At 53.0% G+C, this 21,682-nt stretch overlaps 2 protein-coding genes across 5 annotated transcripts in view; both read right to left on the bottom strand.

Moving 5' to 3' along the window:
* Positions 1–197: 197 nt before the first annotated feature.
* CCDC134 (coiled-coil domain containing 134) lies at positions 198–8,373 on the bottom strand. 4 transcript variants are annotated; one of them, XM_054820808.1, is made up of 8 exons: positions 8,285–8,373; positions 4,972–5,100; positions 4,114–4,231; positions 3,158–3,279; positions 2,832–2,916; positions 2,374–2,543; positions 2,042–2,113; positions 198–1,653 (listed from the first exon to the last, which is right to left on the bottom strand). In XM_054820808.1, the coding sequence occupies exons 3-8, from the start codon at positions 4,214–4,216 to the stop codon at positions 1,528–1,530; spliced, it is 678 nt and encodes a 225-aa protein (XP_054676783.1). In that variant the 5' UTR covers positions 4,217–4,231; positions 4,972–5,100; positions 8,285–8,373; the 3' UTR covers positions 198–1,527. The 4 variants fall into 4 exon arrangements, with proteins under 4 accessions (XP_054676783.1, XP_054676762.1, XP_054676769.1 ...); XM_054820787.1 differs by having other exon boundaries at positions 2,362–2,543; XM_054820794.1 differs by having other exon boundaries at positions 2,362–2,543; positions 4,972–5,214; positions 8,285–8,362.
* A 546-nt stretch (positions 8,374–8,919) lies between these two features.
* MEI1 (meiotic double-stranded break formation protein 1) overlaps positions 8,920–21,682 on the bottom strand; it is a 39,229-nt gene continuing 26,466 nt past the window's right edge. The window contains exons 22-31 of the mRNA XM_054820819.1: positions 20,450–20,554; positions 18,735–18,845; positions 17,966–18,147; positions 15,464–15,545; positions 14,799–15,004; positions 13,990–14,071; positions 11,845–11,951; positions 10,879–11,010; positions 10,435–10,544; positions 8,920–9,118 (exon numbers count right to left, since the gene is read on the bottom strand). Coding sequence (XP_054676794.1) covers positions 9,073–9,118; positions 10,435–10,544; positions 10,879–11,010; positions 11,845–11,951; positions 13,990–14,071; positions 14,799–15,004; positions 15,464–15,545; positions 17,966–18,147; positions 18,735–18,845; positions 20,450–20,554 — 1,163 coding nt within the window. The 3' untranslated portion in view covers positions 8,920–9,072. The remainder of the gene's footprint in view (positions 9,119–10,434; positions 10,545–10,878; positions 11,011–11,844; positions 11,952–13,989; positions 14,072–14,798; positions 15,005–15,463; positions 15,546–17,965; positions 18,148–18,734; positions 18,846–20,449; positions 20,555–21,682) is intronic.

Genomic DNA, 21,682 nt, shown 5'->3' on the forward strand with positions numbered 1-21,682 from the left:
CGGCTCCCTCTCTGCCCACAGAAAACCCGTCAGCGGCAGGGGGGAAAGGCCTGGTGGAAGGCGACGGTTAGAGGAAGGGGTTTGTCCTCCCCCCGTTAGCGTGTCCATCCCTCCGCAGCTCCCCACGGCCCCTCACCTCCTGAGGGGCCAGACACGACACCCGCTCCCATCAGGAACAGGAGCAAGAGCCAGGCTTCTTTTACGTTAAAAAAAAAAAAAAAAGAAGTCCATTTTATTCAAGAAAAACAAAACACGTCCCCATCGTCACCCTCCCCCCCCCGCCGGACGGACCTGGCTCCGCAGTTAAAAATTGAGGACATTTCCTCTTTCCCAAAGGCCGCAGTGCCCCCAGCCCGGCACAGAGCACCCGCTTCTCGGGGACAAGCCCTCTGCCAGAGCCTCCTCCGGTGTGAGTTCATCAGCAACCATGAGGAAAGGCAGGGTGGTTGTGCCGGGTCCTGGGACCAGCCCCTTGCCTCTGCTCCCGCCGCAGCCCAGACGCCCCACAGAGGGTCGCGGCCCATGGGCTGGCTCCCTCCCGGCATCAGCCCTGCTGTCCCCACCTGCCTGTAGCTGGCTGTCTCCCCAAGAAGAGAGTTTGGGGGACTAAATTAGAGAGAAGCAGCCCCACAGGGGAGGGATGGGAGCAGGACAGCGTGGGCAGGGTGTGGGGTGCAGGATGCACTCACAGGGGTTCGGGGCTGGTTCCCCAGCACCTTCAGCATCAGCGGTACCTGTGCTACAGGCACCCACCGGCTGCAAAGAGGGACAAGAGCTGAAATCCCTCCTTCCCAAAAATTCACCGCATGTTTGCCTCCCCGCAGGGATGCGCTGCGGTAGCCACCCAGGAGAGCGGGGTACCGTTGGGCCGGGAACCGGCACCGTCAGCCTTTCGAACTACGGCTGACTGGTGAAATGCATGTTGCCTGGTAAGACAGTGGCCGGAAAGAGGGGAGAGCTGATCCAGCAGAGGTAGCGGCTGGGCAGAGACCAGGCATAACCGGGTGGCGGGGTGCCGATGAGATCACCAGCTTAAAAAAGAAATTAAAAAAAAAAAAAAAAACCAAAACTGAGAGAAGCAGCATTGCTCATGAGGCTGTTTGGCGTGACACGCTCCCCAGACCACCCATGATGGAGGAGGCACGTTCATCACAGGGCACCGCGTGCTGCGAAAGGGAGGGCTCCCTGGGCACCCTGCGGGGCTCAGCCGCGGTGTGTCCCCCTCGCCCTACCCCTCCATGGGTGGCAGCACCCTGACCAGCCCAGGGGATGGCCCCGCTGCCTTCCCGTCTGTGCTTTGGCTCTGGGGAAGGGGTACCCCACTTCAGCTCCCCCCAGCCCTGTTGGGGCAACCCACTGGCACCGCCACCCGGCCCCCACCGAATGAAAGGGAAAGGCAACAAAAGGAAACCCATGGCACAAACGGAAAGGGGACCACCAGGCACCGGCCCGAGGCCACCGAGGGGGAGTGAGCCACTCCGCATCCCAGCAGCGTCGCCCCCGCCGCGAGGTGCAAGTCCCCGCACGCTACAGCTCCGACTGCGAGCGGGAGATGCGCGGGCCCTTGCGTATCTCCTTCCGCTTCTCCTCCTTCTTCCTCCGCTTCTCCTCTTCCCGCAGCGCCTTCTGGAAGGTGTCAGCACTGGGGAAAAACTGCAGGGTGACAGCGGGGGGGGGCAGTCAGCATGGGGGAGCCCCCGCAGCCTCCCAGAGGCACAAAAAACCCCCAAATCCACTGAATCCATTGCGCAAGTCCCACCATGCCAGGGGGCTTGAGGTTGGATGCAGCACAAGGCGAATGGGGTCCCGATGCTCCCATGGGGCAGGTGGTCACAGGAAGGGGGAGATGGCACCAGGCACCCGAAACCAACAACAGCCCAGCTGGGGAATTCAATGCATACGTTTCAGCCAAGCTTCCTCTGTGCTGGGGGTTTTTGGCCATTCCCCACCAAGCCACCCGTTCCCTTCCCCAGCTGGCTGCCTGGAGCCACAACAGGAATGGGGAAACCCACGGGCTGAGCCGGCGGCGTTGCCATCTTACCTCAGAGTGGTCCGTTTTAAAGGGATTGCGGTAATCAGGTGATTTCTCACTGATTCCCAGCTCCTGAGCCATCTACAGAGCAAAGCAGAGACCGCGTCGGAGAGCGGTGCCTCCCACACCACATCCCCCTGTGATCACGGCCCCCTCCTTCCCATCAGCTCCCTCTGTGCTCTTCCCCATCCCTCAGCCCAAGGACATCCCTCAGATGTGCGGTACACTCCCCCTGCCCTCTGCCCACCCTCCTTTTACCACAAAAACCTCACCCCCCCCGGCCCCAGCAGTGGAGAGGGGACGCGGCAAGAGGGGACCCGGAGCCGTACCAGCCCCAGGACCTGGGAGTGGGGTCCCTGCTCGAACACGCCTGTCAGGTTGCAGAAGCCAATGCCCCAGCGGATGAGGCTGTTCCAGTTGGAGTTGCGGTCAAAGTAGTGGTGCACGATCTTGGGGAAACGCAGGACGACATCCCCGAAGAAGGCGGTGTTCTCCACCACGTGGGAGTACGCTGCGGGGACAGCCACCCACCCTGTCAGCACACCGGTACGCACGCCCCGTCCCACTGGCGCCTACGGCCCCACCGAAAGGTGAGGAGGCTGAGGGCAAGCGGGTACGGTCCCCAGTATGAACTGGTTGGAGAGGCAGCAACAGGGTCCCTGACCGACAGGGATCAGCCCAGGTCTGGTCTGGGTACACGGGGGTTTCATACCTACCCCAGTGCCAGTCCCAGGAGGACTGTCAGCGATGCACCAGGGCACTGGAAAAGGGATGGGGGTAAGGGCCGGAGAGGACCTACCATCCTTTATCTTCTCATCCTGAGGGAAAGGCCCGTCAGGAGGCACGTCGGCAGCAATGAGCACAGCCCGGGAGTCCTCCAGCACCTGCCAGAGCCCTCGGTTACTGCCCTGTCCTGCTGGCCCTTCCCTGTACCCCAGGGGTCCTGCCTTAACTGCCCCCCTTCAAAGCCCCATGGCATCCTCCCTTCGGGTCCTAAAGCCCACCTGTCCACCCAGCTCTTCTCTTTGACCCCACGGAGTACCCCAGCGCTCCCCGCTTCTCCTGCCCACCCTCCCCAACCCCACGGCACGCCGAGCCTGGAGGGTGGCCCGTGCTGTTGCTCACTTTGAAGAGTCCCTTGAGCATGATGTCAATGATTTTGTACTGCTGGTTGACATCATTGAGCTCGATCAGGTTCTTCAGTGCGTTCATCTGGTCCTTGCGCTTCACCTCAAACAGCTTCTTATCTGCACCACCGTCAAGGGCGCCACTGGCACGCTCCCATCACGCTCCCACTCCTCCCCTCCACCGGGCACCCGGCACCATCCCAGCCCCTCCAGTTCTCCACAGAGTGACTAAGGGCCGGGGAGCAGCACCTGAGCCAGGATGAGACACGGGTTTCCAATGAGCCCCTTTGCCCGGACACCCCAGCAAGGTGCTTAACAACACCGGGCGCTCGTGTGGAGCTTTCTACTTGCCAGCTCCTGCTCTGGCTGACAGGCTGGAGGGGGAACACGAACTCCCACCTTCCCCATACATGTCCCCACGAGCACACGTATTAATTATCTTTTCATACTTTGCCTGTTCACTAGGGGATGCTGCTGTGTGCTAAGAAGCACTTGCATTAGCCCACCTCCTCATGGGCAACAAATACCCATGGCACAGAGGAGACCAAGTGCTACAAGCCCAGAAGCCCTCTTCCATCATCCCAGCTGGTGACCCCAAAGCACTGAGACCCGCAGGCATGCTCTGCTACCCAGCTGGCCACACCACTCCCAAGAGCAGACTGGGAAACATGCTCGGTGCCCGGCATGCTGGAGCAGAAAGGAAAAGCGCTGCGCTTGGGAGAACACCAGGCACTGCTCTTGCACTGAGCCAGGCACTTGGTTAGCCTGGAGCTCGGCTAAAGCCCTTCTAGAGAAGAGCAAAGAGGCACCTGCCCAGCAGTTCTGGGTCCTCTCTCTCCCACCCCCTGTGCCCCTCTCCCTGGTCTCCGACCTTTTCCCTGGGTGTGAGCTCCCTCCAGCCTCAGCAGGCACGAGCGTGGGACATGAGGGGCAGGCTGCTGCTGAGAAGGATACAGATTTCCAAGCCAGAGTCCACCTTCTGTTTTTCCAGGTCTGCGAAGCTGCCCCGGGACAGCAGCAGCACCAGCAGAAAGGGGCAGATGAAGAGAAAATCCATGTTGGCCGCCACAGCCTGGAACAAAATGGACCAACAAAACCAATGACCAGCGAGGAGACTTACCAAAGGGTCACACGAGCCTCTTGGGACGGATGGCACATCACCCTCGGCACCAGGGTCCTTGCCCATCTCTCCCTTGTCCCTGCAAGGGGTTTGAGGGAGACAGTGGCCAGAGCAGGGCCACGGGGCGATGCTGCAGCCAGCCTGCTCTCCCCTGCAAGGGAAGCCCTGGTCTCCCCCTCCTTTCTACCTGCCTCCACTGCCAGCTGGGCACCGGCTGGGCCGCCAGGGACCTGATTGAGCAGAACAATTAAGTCCTACGCCTTCTCCCAAAAATAACAGCTAGGTTTTTGACGGGTTTGTGAGTTAGAGCAGCCCAGCAACCGAAACAACAGGGCCAAAGGGAGGAGGAGGTTCACCGAAGGGCTGAAGTCCACCTCTCCTTCAGCACCAGGCTTGACCAGCTGAGCCATCTCACCTCACCTCCTGGGGTGCTGGCACCTGGACCCTTCTCCTCACTACAAGCCAGGCGCCAGCTGTGGGCCCTCAAAAAGCAGCAGTTGGGTGACCTGGTGGTAACTCCCCCCTCACCCCAAGTGCATCTCTCTCCTGACAGAGCCTGAGGCTCTGCAGGGAAGCGGTCAGGCAGAGCTGCTCCTGGCACCAGGGTCCCTCAGACAGAGCCAACGTGAAGGAGAGAGGCTAAGTGGAGAAGGTCTCTGGGACAGCCTAGACCTCCAAAAGGAGAGCAGTACCTCGGTCTGCAGGCAGCGGGACTCGAGGTGGCCTGTCCGCAGGGATGAGGTTTCCGCAGAGCCGAGTAGCGGTCACCGGCAATTAAGGACGCGGCAGCAGCTCCTTCAGAGGCATCCCCCAGCCGCCTCCTGCTCCCGAGGGAAAGGCAGATGTGTGAGGCCACCAGAGCTGTCCTCACCCGGCCGCCCTGCTCCCCTTCCCAGCTCACTCGCCCGGCCAAGCCTCTCTGCGATGGCCTAACACTGGAAGAGAAACGAATCCCTTCTTCACACCCCATTTAGAGTTTTTTTCTTGTTGTTTTTCTTTTTTAAACAAATACAATTAGTTCAACCTCAGGCCCACGAGTGAGGCAAAGCGGGCAGCACCGGCAGCTCTCCTGGCCCTGCAAGGAGCAGCAGCAGCTCCCACCATGTGGCTCCCGCCGAGGCTGAGCCAAGCACCCTCGTACCCCTGGCACGGGCAGGGAAACGGCGTCAGGCAGCACGAGAAACCCTCTGCGTTATTTTGCTGTTATTTTTGCTTTGCAAAAGGCAACACCCCTGGAAAGCAATGGATCAAAATAACTACAACCAGCATTACAGAGGAAAACACGTCTGCCCCCAGCACGGGCTCAGCATCACGATCTGCGTTTCAGACATGATGCAGGGCCGGGACGGCAGCACAAGCCTCCCATACCATGCCCGGGGTCTGTCCCTTCTGCTCGCTGTGGCGTGAGGCTTAAGGCCTATTCCAGCCACCCTGAAGGCCACAAACCATGCCGACAAGCCAAAGCTGTAAGGAGAAATTCTGCAGCCCAGACAAGCAGATGCTCTGCTGGACCCACCAGCCTGGTGAGCTTCCAAGAGACTGCTTCAACCTGCCAAAAACCATGACCCGGGGCCTGGCTCAGTGAGGGGGTACAGGTCCCCCCCTCTGCAGAGCCCCCCACAGCTGCTCGCTCCATCCCAGGCTCTCGGGGAGGAGGAAGAGCAACAGCTCAAAAGCACAGCCCCAGGACTCAGCCTCCTGTTTGCCCCTCGGATCAGACACACGGCCGTAAGGACCAGGCTGGCTATTTGCCATGCTCGTGGAGAATTGAAGAGAGACCTTGGAGGCAGCTGGTGGCCTCCAGACCAGGCTGAAAGGCAAACAGCAGAAATGCTGCCCGCAGCAGCTCTGCCATGCTGCCCACAGCAGTCCCGGCACGCCTGGTCAGGGCAGGGGGTCCTGTGTCCACCCCTTCCGACATGGGAGCCCGGTGGCTGGAGGATGCCCCACAGCCACTCCAAGGATGAAAACGTTGAGCTGCAAGAAAACCCGCTCAGGCAGGAGCAGAGCAAAGCATGGCTCTCGGCCGAAGTGGTTGCCGGCCAGCTGGTTGCCGCAGCAAAAAGCCCACCAGCCTGACTGGCTGTCCCCAAGGCTCGGAACGGAGACAGGCTTTTCCAGAGACACAAGAGCAGATGCTGCAGTACAGGTAGTTAGTGTTTTCAGTGAAAACATTTTTAATGACTTTACAAATCCTCCTGCAGCAGCCCTGCAGATTGTGCCATGGGACAAGGTCGGAAGAAGAGACCTGGAGAACCATGCCACCCCAGAAGCCCATCACCTTTTCGTCTGACCGCTTCCTTCGCTTCTGACACTCATTCTCACATCAAAGCTACTGACCGTCATCATCCATCAGGGCTGAAACACCCCGGTGAAAATGAAGCAGGAGCCAATCATTGCCCTCACCCCTAGGGAAAGTGAGGCTGCTGGTGACATGTGGGACCAGCTTGAGCTTCTTTCCCTTTGCTGCCCTGCCCATTTCACGCCATTTTAATAGGGACTCTGTAAGCACAGGGATGCCAAAGCTTCTTGCAGATAGTCCTCCATGCTTTCCTCACAAACCCTCCCTCGTGTCTTCACACCCGCTGAGGGATGAGATGAGACAGAAACACAGCAGAGCTGCTCCTCTTTTCCCTCCCTGCTTCTCCCTGAACTGATCCCTGCCAAAGCCAGCTCTCCCTGATCCTCCCAGAGCAGTCCGGGGAGGCAGGGCCTGGCCTTATGCTACAGATGGGAAGGAGTTTCCACCAATATTCCCTTGCAGCCCCAGCCAGCTGGTTGCTTCAGCAGAAAGCCCACCAGTCTGTCTCACTGTCTCCCATCCTCTTAATTTAGATGTGTTTTTTCCAAAGACACGACAGCAGATGCTGTGTTATAGATGGTTAATACTTTCCATTAAAATGTTTTTAATGACTTTATAAATTCTCCTGCAGGAGCCCCATCTGAACTGAGCATCCCCGGGATTTATTCGCTTAATGAGCTCATAAGGCAGAGCCACGCTGCCACGCTTTGGTTCCCAGGAGGGACTTTTGCAGGACAGCCCCCCCCCCTCTCTGCATGGCACTGAAATGCAGGGGGAAAACCATCATCAGCAAGCTTGCCCAGGGAGCACACCGTGGCAAAACAAGGAATGAAAACTCCCCGCCTCACGAATCCATCCCCGAGCCGCTCCTCCGTCAACCTGAGGAGGATTAATCTCTTGTCACAGCCGAACCAAAACCTTTGGAAGTGAAACAGAGGCTGCTCACACTTCTTCTGCTAGGGCATTTCTATACAGGGCTTACAGGATCAGGTGTTTCAGTGAAACAACAGCCGTTGACATCTGCTTGCCTCAAAAGTCCCCTTAACCACCAAAACCAGATCTCACATATCGTAGGGACAGCCGCCAGCCGGGGTTAGGCAGCCCCGACCAAAGGCAGCGAGCTGCTGTGATCCCCACCAGGGACGGATCCGTCCCAGCCCACCTCCGTGCCTCCCATCCCGCTGGAGGGGGTCAGCGGCACCCCGAGGGACTCGGGCAGCTGCGGGCACAAGGAGACGGGGATTCTCTTTCAAGCAAGCTAAAACGGGGAAGGAGGCGTGGAAATCGGATTAGCTGAGACCACCCCGGCCGTGCTGCGGGAAACCCACCCGGAGCCGTGTCCAAGTGGACGCAGCAGGCGGCACACGAAGGGATGCAACCCCACGGGGCGGGACGGCTGCCTCCCCGGTGCTGCCAGCAGCCTGCTCCTCACACGGCTCCAACACGGGGCTCCGGCGGGAGCGAGGAAGAGGGAGAGCAGACGGTTTAACCAAAGCTCCAGCGACCACCCCCTACCCGCCGTTCCTGGAGCGGCACCCGGGCTGCCCCCGCCTCCACCCTTCCCTCCTGCCCCGCCACGGCCGGGAAGCCGCCGCCGGCCTCGCTGAGACACCCCCCCCGGGGGGAGGCGGGCGCCCGTCTCCCCCGGCCCCTTCCCGCAGGCTGCCCCGCCGGGCGGCGCAGCGCGGCCCAGCCCCCCTCACCTGCGGGCCGGGTACCGGGGCCGGGATCGGCGCTCACGCCCGCCGCGCTGCCATGCCGCCACCACCGCTTCTCCGCCCCGCCCCGTCACTTCCTGAGCTCCCGCCCCGCCCCGGCACCGGTCCGGCCCCGCCGGGGCTCCCGCGGGCGGTGCGGCTTCGGGCGGCCGGCGGGAGGGGCTGGAAGGAGCCGGGCCGTGCTCCCTCGCCCAGCGAGGCTGGTCCCGTTGCTCTGCCCCGACAGCGGGAGGGTTTCCCCCGGCTCTGCGGGGAAGGAACCTCGTTAATTAAAGCCCCAAGTAGAAAGGGGCGCAAGTGGGGGTCTGGGGCTGTAGCCTGGGGGATCATCCGTGAACTGGAAGAAGTCTGCTCTTCCCAGTGGGCAAAGCAGCGCATCTGCTTCCCCCGAGGCCCTGGCTGAGCCCCCCAACACCCCTGCCAGCCCAGAGGAAAGGGGCCATCCCGCAGCACCACCAGCCCAGGCAGGTGAGCAGAGCGCCTCTTCTATGGCACCTGCTACCCACGTACAACATTGTTTTCACCAGGCGGTTCTGTATGTTGATAACTGAAGTGCATCGACCAAGCCTCATCTCGCACAGAAAAGGAAACGAGGAGCCATTTCAGTAACTGGTCTTTATAAACGATTTTCAACAAACCTTTTTCTGAAAATGAGCTACAAATTACTTCCTTCGTCCATCTTCTCTACTACTCACTGGAAATAAGTGGCAGGATGGGGTCTCCTATTCCATTCTTGCCTTGTTCCTCTGCTGCGTGCACCATATCTTCTCATTTCAGTCTCCAATGTGTGAGAGGGACACTGCCACACTTCCCAGACATCTGTTATTGATAGTATGAGCGGAAACTGAAGGGAAGGCGTGCCTGAAACTCCAGCATGCTACTGGAATTCCCACAGTTGACCCATTGCTGACAGGAGGTTTTCATTACTACACCAACCCTCCCCCAAACACATGTGAGAAACACCAGTGTGGGTGAACCGGAAAGTAAGTTCGTTTTTGACAAAACTGACGTCAAAGCTTGGTTTTGACCAAAGGATTTTGTCTTCCATGTTCATAACTATCCTTTTTGGGAAGCCACCACTGCTGCTCTTTAAGCATATCCAAAACCCTCCCTAACAACCAAGATTTGAAGGCTTCTTTGCATGTGGAAAAGCCAGAAATGAGAAGCAACTTTAGCAATGTAACAAGGCCTCCTGTCCGCCTTCCCTCACCCCCGTACAGATAGGCAAAGGCAGTGGAGAGGAACTTCACGGGGCTTGGATGGTCTCCATCTGGACAACTCGTGCTCTGACCCTCCCACCACAGAGCAGCAGTATCACACGGGGAATAAGCACGAGGACAAGCTACTCCTCACAGATAACAAACACCTCACCCTGTACGTGCCCTGCACGTGGCTGATGATGCTGTCCCACAGCAGAGGAAGTCCCCGCCCCAACAGGAAATCACTGCCAGGGCCACTTCCATCACTGCTACCTGTTTGAGGCAATGCGCTGTGATGAAAACAGGAAGGCAAAAGCAGACAGTTTGAGGAATAAACAAATTCTGCATCAGGCTCCCTCTTTCTCCTCAAGTAATCTGAGAGTGAGCCCTGCCTCCCGTCCACGGAGAAGAGGATTCAGTTCTCAGCAGGGGACTCGAAAGCCAAGGCCAAGCAGAACGCAATTCGGTAACTCCACTCAGCAGTTTGAACGCTCGCTGTACTCACATGCTGCTCAAGTCATCTTTGGGTTTCCACAACTTCACAGAACTACCGGTGCCAGTTAGCACGCAGACAGAGGTGAAGTGATCATTCATCCTCCAGGGAAATCAATACCAGGGATTGTTACAGCTTTGAAGTTGCAGGCTCCCCAGCTGGCTCCCCCTTCATTAGACCACCTCTGCCATACAGATGAATGCAATCCCAGCAGAGAGACCCATCTTTCATCCCAAATGTCTCCTCACTTCCTAAATGTCTTCTCAAATTTTGGGATGATGAAGTCTTTCATCCCAAAGATATCCAAGTGTAGCAACCACTCAGTTTTTCCGCTTTTATTTGCCTTCATCTGGAAGAAGGGAAGGATAAGGCATCCCTTCCACCTCTGTTACACCTACCACTCTTGCATGACCTACCACAGGCATCTGCCCAGCAAAGGATACACAACGTCCTGATGTTTTACACAAGCGCTCCTCTGTCCCAGGAGGCACTCCAGCAAGGTCTGAATGGTCTCTGACTGCACTGGCTCCACCTGGCAATGACTGCTCTGAATCTGAGCAGTCAGAAGAAAGAATGATTTCCAGACCAACAAGAAAACGTTCGTTGGGCTTAGTCCTTTATACCTCCCCTCCCTCATCTCCTCACAGAGCAATGAGACCTTCCAACTTTGATCTGGAGGGAATGAAGGGGCCGCCCGCAACAATACTGACGACACAGTTTAGACAGCTGCTGGCATCACTTGCTTTCCCATTTCACTGTGTATCCCTCAAGGCAGTAGGCCAAGCTAGCAGCTGCACGATTCCTCATCGTATTACTAAAACCTCCTCAAAGGAAGCTTATGGCTCCCCATCACAGGGGATTTTCCTAGGCAGTCACCACTCTCTTACCTGACAAAGGAAGAGGTGAAGAGCACGAGATGTGGCCTCAGGCAGCTCTGCTAAGTTGGCTTCTGTTGCCTCCTGGAGAATCTGGGTAATTTCTTTTTGAGAAATAATATTGCTGCTCTGATATCTCAGAAACTTGAACAAAGGAAAAAATAAAGAGGCATTAAATAGTGAAAGATCCACAGGCTCCAACAGTGACTCACCTCCTGGAAAAACCTCTTCTATGTAATGGGATGCTGCAGCACCTTAACCACAGGCCTGATATTCGTATCACTTCTAACAGAACCAGCACAAATATCCCTGTTGACGGTACTCTGATTTATAACCAGACTTATTTTGGTTTAGGTCGGGAAGGAACTAAGTTAACCAGGTAACCTTTTACAAGTGAAATAACAAAGATTCACAGACTCATCATGTATTTGGAGGGGGAAGGTTCACATTAATAGCCCCTTCCTCTCATCCACTGCCACGAGGGCTTTATCATCAGTATTCCTGCTCGGTAGGACCACGTTCCCGCTCTTGCTCGCAGGCCCCAGGTACAGCAGATTGCGGTAACTCCCTGCCCTGAAAACTCAGGTCTGTAAGGTCAAAGACAGAGAGACAAGCTGTAATGCCAAGCAGAGCTCCGTTCTCCAGAGAGCCGCAGCATGCTCCTGGACTGGCAACAGCAGTTGAGTGTTCTCTGTAGGCTTCCCCTCTCCTCCCCAGGGGTCCTAGATGATATAAATAAATGCTACAAACACCAGAAGAACAGGACGTGCTCACTAACAGCAGTCAGTTTCTGCAGGGTGTGGAAGGGAAGTTCGCTTGAAAGTATCATTATTACAGGGCACAAATACAGTGCCAGACAAAGCCACAGCAGTATCTGAGATTGCGGGTGCATAGGGGGTAAGTTCCAATAACCGACCTGCATGCATTGTACCAACATACTGGAAAAAATGGAGACCAGCCTGCCCTTCCCCTGCTCACCAAAGTCATCAGCCTGAGAACTTCTGGCTGTAGAAAGGACTTCTGGCCCCCATTGAGTAGTGTGAAGAGCAGGAATCGGTGCCAGGGCTGTGAAGCAACATGTAGAGCTGGGAGAGAAGGAGAAGCCAATCAAAGACAGCTTTAAAATTGGCCAAGTGACAGGCTAGACCCGGATAAGGACAGTCTTCAATACTGACCCCAAGTTTTCTCTTCTAGACCCCACGCTGTGAAACACTAAGGGGATATTTTGCTCTGTTCTTACTTGCTTTTTAATCTGTCATTCTTTGGGCAAGAGTTTAGTCATGAGGACAAAAGCTTAATAGCTTTTTTAAAGCAAAAAGTACACTTTGCCCATCTTTGTGCCAGTACAGGAAGAGAAACCCTCTCCTGGGGTGCATGTCATAAAATAGTAAAGGGATATCTTTAGCCCAGGGTTTTAAAAATAATACCCTCTGGTTTCAATATGAGCACAAGTTTCCTGACCACGGGTTTTATTTAGCTGCAGAATACTCTTTGGGGAATGAAGAAAGCCCTATAACCTAAGCTGCACAAACCGAGCCTGGATCTGCATCAGAGAGCATACTATGGGGACCAGCCAGGCTGATGGCAGCAATGCAAACACTCCGTAGAGAAAATGATCTTAATAAGGAGCATATATGATAAACAGAGGTAAGGATCAGGGTCACTGTCTGTGACAGCATGAAGTCTCTCACTGAACACTGAAGTGTTATTGCCTTGTATTTATTGCAGGTTAGGATGCATTTATTGCATGGGATAGACAATTACAACAGGTCAGCTGACAGAACTTGTTACACCATGGCAACTCACCAGAGTTTCATGACTCAGAAAGGTCATGCAGTCATGTAACTTCCCTATTGCCACTACAAGAATCTTTTCTATGGGAAAATAACACTAAAAATAATGTAAAATGTTTGGGGGTATCTTTTAACTGGAGGAAATGAGAAGGTATCAGCGCTGTACACTGAGCTTGCTTTGCACATCTGGAAAAATCTCTGGACCAAGAGAGAGTTTTAGAAAGCCTCAAACGAGGCAACTTCTAAAGGCAGAGTCCAGGCCACACTCTTTGCAGTGTTCTCGCATCTTTCAGTCCAACATAGCTATGACTCTCATTCTGCTTGGAACAAGGAGACTCCTGTTATCGCTGTTGTGAACTTCTGCACCACAGCAAGAACTTAGGCAGCCAGAGTGACAGGTTCAGCTGTTGCTGAAGCAGCATTTCATTAACTTCATCCCAAATCAGCGGAACCTCCCTGTAACATATCACCTTTTTTTTTTTTCAACCCAGCCTTTTAATCGCCTCCCTTCAGTTACTGGCTGTCATTCATCTGCAGTATTACATTTTTATTCAACCACTTCCTCTCTCCCACCAACGTCCCTTTTGTCTGGTGTTCATTCACTCCATCCCCTTCTCTCCGTGTTTAAATGACTGAATTGAACAGGTCAGGGTACAGAGAACTTGCTGTCTGCTTTGAGAGCAGAGACAGCACCTGGACTTTATGGCAGGAGGCTGACAATAAGCAGAAGGGTGTATTCTTCCCCCCGACTGTACAACACTGTCATATTATGTTATATTGCTAAAATGGTATACATTAGGTCTGACACAGACTCCAGAAACCAAGGTCTGCATTTGCCCCTGGAAATCTAGAATTTCCAGCTTCCATTCCCTAAGGCTGCCTAGTACCCTGTTCCCCCTTCCCCTCCCTCAAGGCCAAACTGTGACCAGCGCTGTCCGTGTGGAAGACGCATCATATTCAGATCCTCCCTCCCCTATATTTATGGTCTAAAGGTTTGCTACAACTGGCCTGGAAGTAAAAGACTATTCCTATACTCCCTCCATTCCTAAACCTTTCACTCTTACCATATGGGGGGGCGGGAATGACTTTTTTCCATCTGGAAAGCATCTCTGTGTCCAGAGCCAAAGTGAGGACTCATGCCTGCAGGGGAGCCAGGCACTGTGATTTCATCCCACAAAGCACATGATTAACTTTAGGCTTACAAATAATTTTTCTTATTGGGCACAAACTCATTAAGCATCTGCTCCAGGGCGCTAATGGATGGAGATCAAAGAGCTCAAACTCACTGCAGGAGGGAAACCCAGGAAAAGAAAGAGCAGGAAGACTTTACCAACATCCTGGTTCTTCACATACAGGTATTCCACTAAGGTTTCCAGGCAGGCAACCACAGCTTGAGAAAGCAGCAAGTCTTTCTGGAATACCAAGAGGGGGAAAAAAAGAAGAAAAAAAAACAGTCAACAGCTATTGTGAGAGGAAAATTCATAAAGTGGTGGGATCTGAAGAGCACGCAGCACAGGAAAATAACACCCTTCATCTCCTTCATGGGATGCAACGTGCTGCAAATTATCTGTCACATCAAGGAGCCAGACAAAGGCATGACTACTTATTCTGAGACTAAGAAAAAATTAAGTAACAGCCTCTAAAGAATAAAGATGGAAGCCCAACATTGCTCGAGAGAGTTAAATGTAAACCAATGTACTGTCCCCTGGAGCCCAACATCACTTGAGCAAGTTAAATGTACACTGATGCACTACCCCCACACCACCTTGCCAGGGGCGTGGGGGAAGGACTGGGATTTGTTACACTTTCCCCACCTCTGTCCCTATGGCTGTGGTGTCCCTGCAGAGCCGGAGATGGGAAAACAGAGATCGTCATTAGTACACAGAATTTCAGCTATCCGGTTCAGCAGCAGGGAGTACCGCATAGCTTGATTTACCTTCTTTCTCGCTGCACCACGCTGCAGCAAGAGCATTTTCCCTCCTCCTCATCACATGTCTGTAAGGGGTGGAAAATGCAGGCAGAAGGAAAAAAAAAAATAGGCAGCCCCTTAGGTTCTGCAACAGCATGGTTCCTCCACAGGGTAGTGTACCTGCTTGAAGCCCAACAACACTAGTGCTCCAAAAGTCGTATGTTATATACCTGCAACTGGACATGCACCAAAAGGTTCTGCAGACTGACAACAAGCGAGAAGACCTGTGCCATGGCGAGGGGGTGCAGGGCAGCATCCTGCAGCGATGATGGCTGTGGTTGCATGGCACCTTGGGCTGTGTTTTGGCCAACAATCACCAACAGAGAGGAGGAGAAGTTCTGTCGCAGGACAGCTCTCAGGAACTGCACGATGCTCACTAGACAGGGAGATGCTTAATAGTGCGTGTCAGTGTTTTCCTCTCCCCTGCCTTGTGTGTTGGTGCCTGTGCAGCAGCATGGGAGAGGTGAGGAGAGAAAATTTGGGCTTAAGGGCCCACCGAAGTTGCCCAGCAGCTGCTGACAGCTGCGGGCAGGAATGGCAACATGAATTCCCTTCTTCGTCTCCTCCCTGTGAGACACTATCCCAGTTCTCACTCAGTCCCTGATGTCACTACCAACCTCTAAGGAAGATTTGTCCAAACACAGCAGAACTCCAGACAATTCCCTTTTGCCCTTTCTCACCACCAGTTATATACTCCCAAAGCCAAATGGACCAAAGCTTCCAGATTCCCACCAGCACCTCCACCATCCTACATAGTCACCAGTTCTCCCTCATTGCCTGTAGCATGGTACTAGCAGCTGCTTCCAGTCAAATCCCCGTAACAGATGCAAAATACCTAGCAGCAGAATTGGCTTCTTCTTCCTGAAGATCACTGCATTCAAGACTTCTGTTAGGTCTAGAGAAAGTGTCTGGTGAACCTAGAGGAGAATGAAATAGAAAAGGAAAAATGGTGCTTATTTGGACCATGTAAAAAGTGCCCTTACGTACCTTCAGTCCTTAGACACGACCCCATGGTGAGCACTGAAAAGCAAGGGAACAGCAACAGGGTTTCTGGAGCCTGACCCAGAAGGGAGAGTCACATCCCTGGGCCCTCAAGTTTCACTCACCACCAGCTGCCAGCCTCACACAGCTTCCAAACCACAGTGCAACTTGTTTGCCTGTGTTGCTCTCACTGCTCCCTGCAAAGCCCCCTGGCACATAACTGCCAGACTGCTGAGCGCATGGAGTAGCAGGAACAGCCATCATCAAACACGGCTGTACCTCAGCCACACAGCCAGTCAGCAAGACTGAGGGGCCAGGCAAGCAACGGCCAGCAGCGACAAGAATCTGTCCCTGCCTGCTGGAGCTGGGAAGCCTGCAGAGAGCCCAAGGCTTGGAACTACGGCTTGGGTGAAGGAGGCAGAGAAACTTAGGGACTTGGGAACTAGAGGAAAGGTGGGCTTGAGAGGGCAGTCTACAATACAGTTTCCCTCACAGAGCAGCCACCGAGCTGCGGTGGCATGAAGCCTTGCAGAAGCCCAGAAGGGTTCAAGCTCTTCAGTAAGGCAGAGTTGGCATGGGAGGGCAGGCATAAAGACCACAGGGCTGATGCCTTCAAACCGTCTTCCTAAGAGAGAAATGTTCAACAGGAGAGCTAGGAGTACCTCCTGCAACAGGGTGGCAGTGGTTACTTGTCTAAGAACTGACAAGCCAAAGCCTTTAATAGCCTACCATCCATGACCCAGTGTTATCCACAGGCTTCTGCTAAAGCCAGAAGCAGTAACACAGTTAAGATGTAAGCTTGCTCTGGCCAGACAAGTCCTCACTATTAACATCAGCTTGAGATGAATGTGGCCGTTTCTCAGAGCCATTGTTCCCCTCTAAAAAACAGCAGGCTCTGGGAGACAGCCTGGCATCAGCTCACATTCACAGCCACAAAGGCCAAAGGCTCTCTTACAAGGGCCTCCAGGATGCTTTGTGCAGCTTCAGCTATACTGAGCAGCAGAAAGCAGCAAGAGAAGTGAGACCTCCTCTGACCCCCTCTCCTTCCACCCTCAGCAGAAGATTAAAAATGCTGATGATTAGAAACACTGAAGCAGCCTTGAACCACTTCCATTTGCCACGTGTATCCGTAGTTTCTTCCCCCACCTCTGGTGCAAGAAGGATTCTGGATTGAACATAATAGCACATCAAGCCAGTAAGGTATTGATGAAGCGAAACAACGGGTTTATAAGCCAGTAAATGATTGCATTTCAAGGATCAATATGAGCTGAGTGAGTCACCCCCAGAAGATGAAGCTCAACACTAGCCATTAGAATTGAATCCCCTTTGGGACTGGCACAACACTGACCACCCAGACACAGCTCTGACTTGGAAACTGAGAAGGTAAATTGTGCTCAGCAGTTAATAGAGCAGGGACAGGCAGGCCTTGCTAGGCATTCACACAGCTGACAGTCCGTAAAAGTCCCATGCTGTAAGACCTAAGCAGAGGCAGCACACCTGTGAAATAACAGATGAAGACTTAGTCTGGGTTGGCCTTTTGGAAAACGTTTTCCCTCAGCATTAGAAAAGCAACCCTTGCCTCTCTGTGCAGATGCACGCATGTCCTGAATGTGATTTTATCACCTGCGAATAGGTGCACCGACTCCCAAAGAATATACTCTGCTGGGCATAACTGCAAGGGCAGAGCGCACAACTCATGACATGCTGTTTAACATCGTATCAAGAGAGGGAAAGAGGCCTGGGCAGATACTTCAAAAGGAAACGTTATCCCCCATTAGAAAGTGCTTCCCTTGAAGTTGTAATTCCAGTATCAGCTGACAGCTCCAGCTTAGCTCTTTTGTCAGACCGCAAAGCATCAAATACAATGACAGCTGCCCACATTCATAAAAGCTTGCTAATATTGAACACTTACTTGCCAATAATAGGTTTGGATTGTGACTGTTCCACTATTGATCATTTTAGTATCAAAAAAGCAGTTAACAACATGGGAGCTGTGTCTTCCACCCCCAGCCTTCCCTTGAAAAAGGCCTTAAAATGTATTTTGCTCTGTCCTGAAGAGGAAAGTGATTTGGATCAAGAGGGCTGGGTATGCACTTTTTCCCCTAAGATTTCTGCCCTTCTCTAACTCTCCAGCGATGCGGGTCTCACCCTTCAGCAACACGCTAGCTTCCAGTCCTGCTGGAGAAGTGCAGCAGGGACTAACTTCTTGGGGACAATAACAAAAGAGCAACCAAGGCAAGCAGATTCCAGGCCAAAGCAAACCACTTTCCTCTGCTAATGAAGATTTTTTATTTTTATTTTTTTATTTTTTAAGGTTTAGCCGTTCCCTGGATCTGAACACTGGAGTAGTTCTAACCTCAGTATTGTAGCGATGCTGATAAAGTAAGAGGGATGCTACCAACAGCCATCCAGAGCACAGCAAGGCATCCTCAGGTGACAGGTAAGCAGGTTGAGAGGGAGGGGATCGCAACCAGGTGCACTCCAAAACCTTCTGCAGGAGCTCTAGCAAGGACACGTTGGAGAGCAGCACAGCCACTGCTGCACGGGAGAAACATAAGCAGAGAGGCTGACAGGATGGCACAGGTTAAAACCAGCTTGACAAGCAGGAGAGAAGTGCAGAGCACACCCCTGCTGCAGTGAGGCAGCCCAGGTGCCACGGCTCATCAGAGTAAGGCCGTCCAGCTATGCTGGTATTCATCCCCCACAGCACAAGAGACTGCTTGGCCAGCTAATAAAATGACCAGCCTTCAGCTAACTCAGCTGGAAGGTTGGTTAGAGCTGTTCTCTATTATTGTTTAATTTTTTTGAACCATGGCAATACCAGGACATTTCAAGCAAGGCACCAAAGCCCCACTGCTGTGTTTTATGAACAAGAAAAATACAGTGGTTCTGTCTCTCAGCAGCCAATTCCTGAATCATCAGAAGGCAGCAAAACCAAACCAAATCAAAACAAAACCCTCAACCTAAAATACTTCATCCCAAATACAAAATGGTCTTTGTTAACTGTAATGCTGCGTCTGGAAGGGGAAAAATCTACCTTACTTGCTGAGACAGAATACTGTCTCTGATGGCCAAGCTATGACCTCGCTGAGATTAACTTAGCAATCAATACAATCTTGCCTTACCTCTTTGTTGACTACAAGGTGTTGTCTGATGAAGGCTCCAGTACAGAAAATTCAAGGATGGCTGCAGGAGGTCAGCGTCCCTCGGCCTGCACTTCCCGCAGAGATTACTGACTGGAAACAAAAGAACGTGCATAACACAGACGCTAACATAATAGAGCACCTCAGCACAAGAAAGAAGTCAGTCAGTGGGGAGAGAATTCGGAGAAGAGCGACACAAACTGAGGTGAAAATGAACAGAGCATGGTACAGACAAAGCAACAGGCATCTGCCCTGGAGTGTTTGCTTTAGACTGAACAGTGCAGTAGAGGATGATGATGGGGAGGGGGGAATAGAAAAGGGTATATTAAAGGGCATATATCACATTGGGCAGTAATGAATCCAAGAGCAACAGACTATAAGTTACCTGTTTCCACAGAGTGAGTTTGATCCCAATATGCCTGAAACATGCCTGTTTCATACGGTGACCAGACTGGGGAATGGCATGGAGAGCTGTGCTCCTCCACTCTCACCAACTCTGCTCACACTAGGAATAAACGTGCCTTGTTTGTTGTAAGCACCAAAGACTTAGGAACAATGTTTAGCAAGAGTTTGGGAGGGAAATCCAGGACTGCAGGGCTCAGCAAAACTGTCACAAGAGATCTTTTGAGGACCTTAAAAGTCTGAGTAAGCAATTCTCAAAAAACACACATCAACATGCTTCCCCACACCCCTTCCATCTATGAGCTGGTTTCACGTAGGCCTCATCAGAGGAGAGTGCCCTGCACATCCACCCCTGAAGAACATAGCCTGGGGAGCCAAGCAGGGAATGAAGGGGGTGGCTGGGGCAGGGGGACAGTTGTGTTGAAAAATACAGAGCAGAGAGCAAGAGCAGAAGGAGCTTGTGACTCCTGGGAGCAGCTGAGCTGTGCTCTGATATCACAGCAGCTATAAAGGGCTCGTATAAAGAGGACATGCTTCTTCCACGCCCCCAGGTCCCTTGGCTAATGAATGTTGGAGAAACACTGCTTCTTTACAAGGGCACGACAGGCAGTCCCGAGACATGGAACATTTCAAATTAAAGGGGATAGTCCTTTGAAGCCTGCTGGAGAGATCAATTTGTCAGAGCAGGGAAGAAATGAGAGGATGGATCAGCTGAACTTCCCTCTAGTATTTATTCTTTTTTCACAGCCTGCATGAACCACCAATAGCCAAGTAAGAAGGGAGAAGTCACCAGGTAAGGATCACCAGACTAGAGAGCAGGTCACGGTATGGTGAGTAAACAAACACAGCTTGCTTTTCTGTGTTTCTGGGGTGGAGTGGGCAAGTCCTGCAGCTGTTTGGGACCTGTATACTGAACCTCACAGGTGTTAGCAAGTGTGGATGGGGAAGGATGTTTCAAGGAAGCACATCAGCAATACTGTCATGTACCAAGTCAACAACTGTCACAGACCCTGAAATCACGTCACAGCCAGGAGAATACTTTGGCCAGCTTGTGAGGTTTCAGACAACAAATGTATTGTAAAAACAAGAGGCAGAGAACCTGGGTTTTGTTGACTGAACTGGTAACCAGAGCTCTTTACAATGCTCTGGCTATGAAAGTATCTCAAAGCAACCCTAACTGCAATGCAAGGTACACCTTCTCTCAAAGGACAAAGAGCCAGCCCCTAATCATCTTATGGAACAATTAACAAACACAGATCAAAACCCCCTGGGAGAAGATGGACGCATAGACTCACCCTGGTGAAGCAGCTTGAAGTCTGTGCTGTCCAGCTCCCTCACGCCTTTGCTCCGCAGCTGCACCAGGAAAAGGAGGCTCAGCAAAACAGGCAGGTTCCTGTTAGCTAAGAAATGCGCAGACAGCTTAGCTTGTCAGTGAACTCTAAACTGTTGTACCTTAAAGTGTGCCAAGAATTGTTAATTTTCCAGCTCAGGAATGAGGGAGGGTTAGGGGAGGAAGTATTCCCCCTATACACACTCACACAGAGGCCCAACTTAATTTTCATCTCTACAGTCCCCTTTGGATCAGGACCCCTTTCTGCCACTGTGGGTTCGCCTGAGTTACACACTGGATCCTGCCAACGCCATTCTAGGAACAACTAGAAAAGAGGGGGGAAAAAGCAGGCTTATGGTCTTTTATACCCTTAGTGAACCATGTAAGGGGCATGGTCGCCGCACTTTCAAACTGACACCTCTAATAAGCTAGAGGTCACCGGCCCTTTGCAGACTGCCCTCTTCCCATCTACTTGACCATCACTGGCAGCCCATGCTTTGACAGCAGCCCAGCACCTCAGAGCGCTTGGCTGCACAGCATTTGTTCTCCAGCATCTTGTGAGGCTGGGAAATGCTGTCCATCCCACCCCACAGGGCAGAGGAGAGACAGTAGAGGCGAAAGCCCCACACGGCAGGTCTGTATGCAAGGAGAATGGAGCTGCTCAGACCACCAACTCCCCAGGGCAAACCCCCCCCCAGTGTATTCACTCTTCTGCAGCACTGTAAACAGGCAAAGATTTTGCATTGTATATAGCCATACCTACAGCAAGCAACTCTCACCTCCAGAAAATGTCTTGACAAAGGCTCAGGAGTTTTCAGTTTTGAGGAGGAAACATTTACAGGTGCCTTTAATGTTAATGTTATTCTTGATGGAGTCCCACTTGTCTAAGAGCAGGCTACTGTTTGAACAGGGATACAGATCCTCTGGACTTACCTGCCCCAGACCTCACAGAGAGCTGCCTGTGTGCTGGGAGACAAGGAAGTCATGTCTCCAGAGTGCATCTGGTGGTTGACTTTCTGGATGGGGCTGCCAGTAACTCAGCTAACGAGTTCAAGATGCAGAATGAAGAAGAGCTGGGGATATTAGACAAAGCAGAAGGGCTCTAATCTTGCAAAAGCCCCTCTAGCCCAGTGTCCTGTCTCCATCACCAGCAGTTTGGAGGAATAGGTCTGACTCCCACAACAGGAAAAGGACAATC

Source organism: Grus americana, chromosome 1 (genome assembly GCF_028858705.1).
Source record: "Grus americana isolate bGruAme1 chromosome 1, bGruAme1.mat, whole genome shotgun sequence".
Classification (NCBI taxonomy): Eukaryota; Metazoa; Chordata; class Aves; order Gruiformes; family Gruidae; genus Grus; species Grus americana.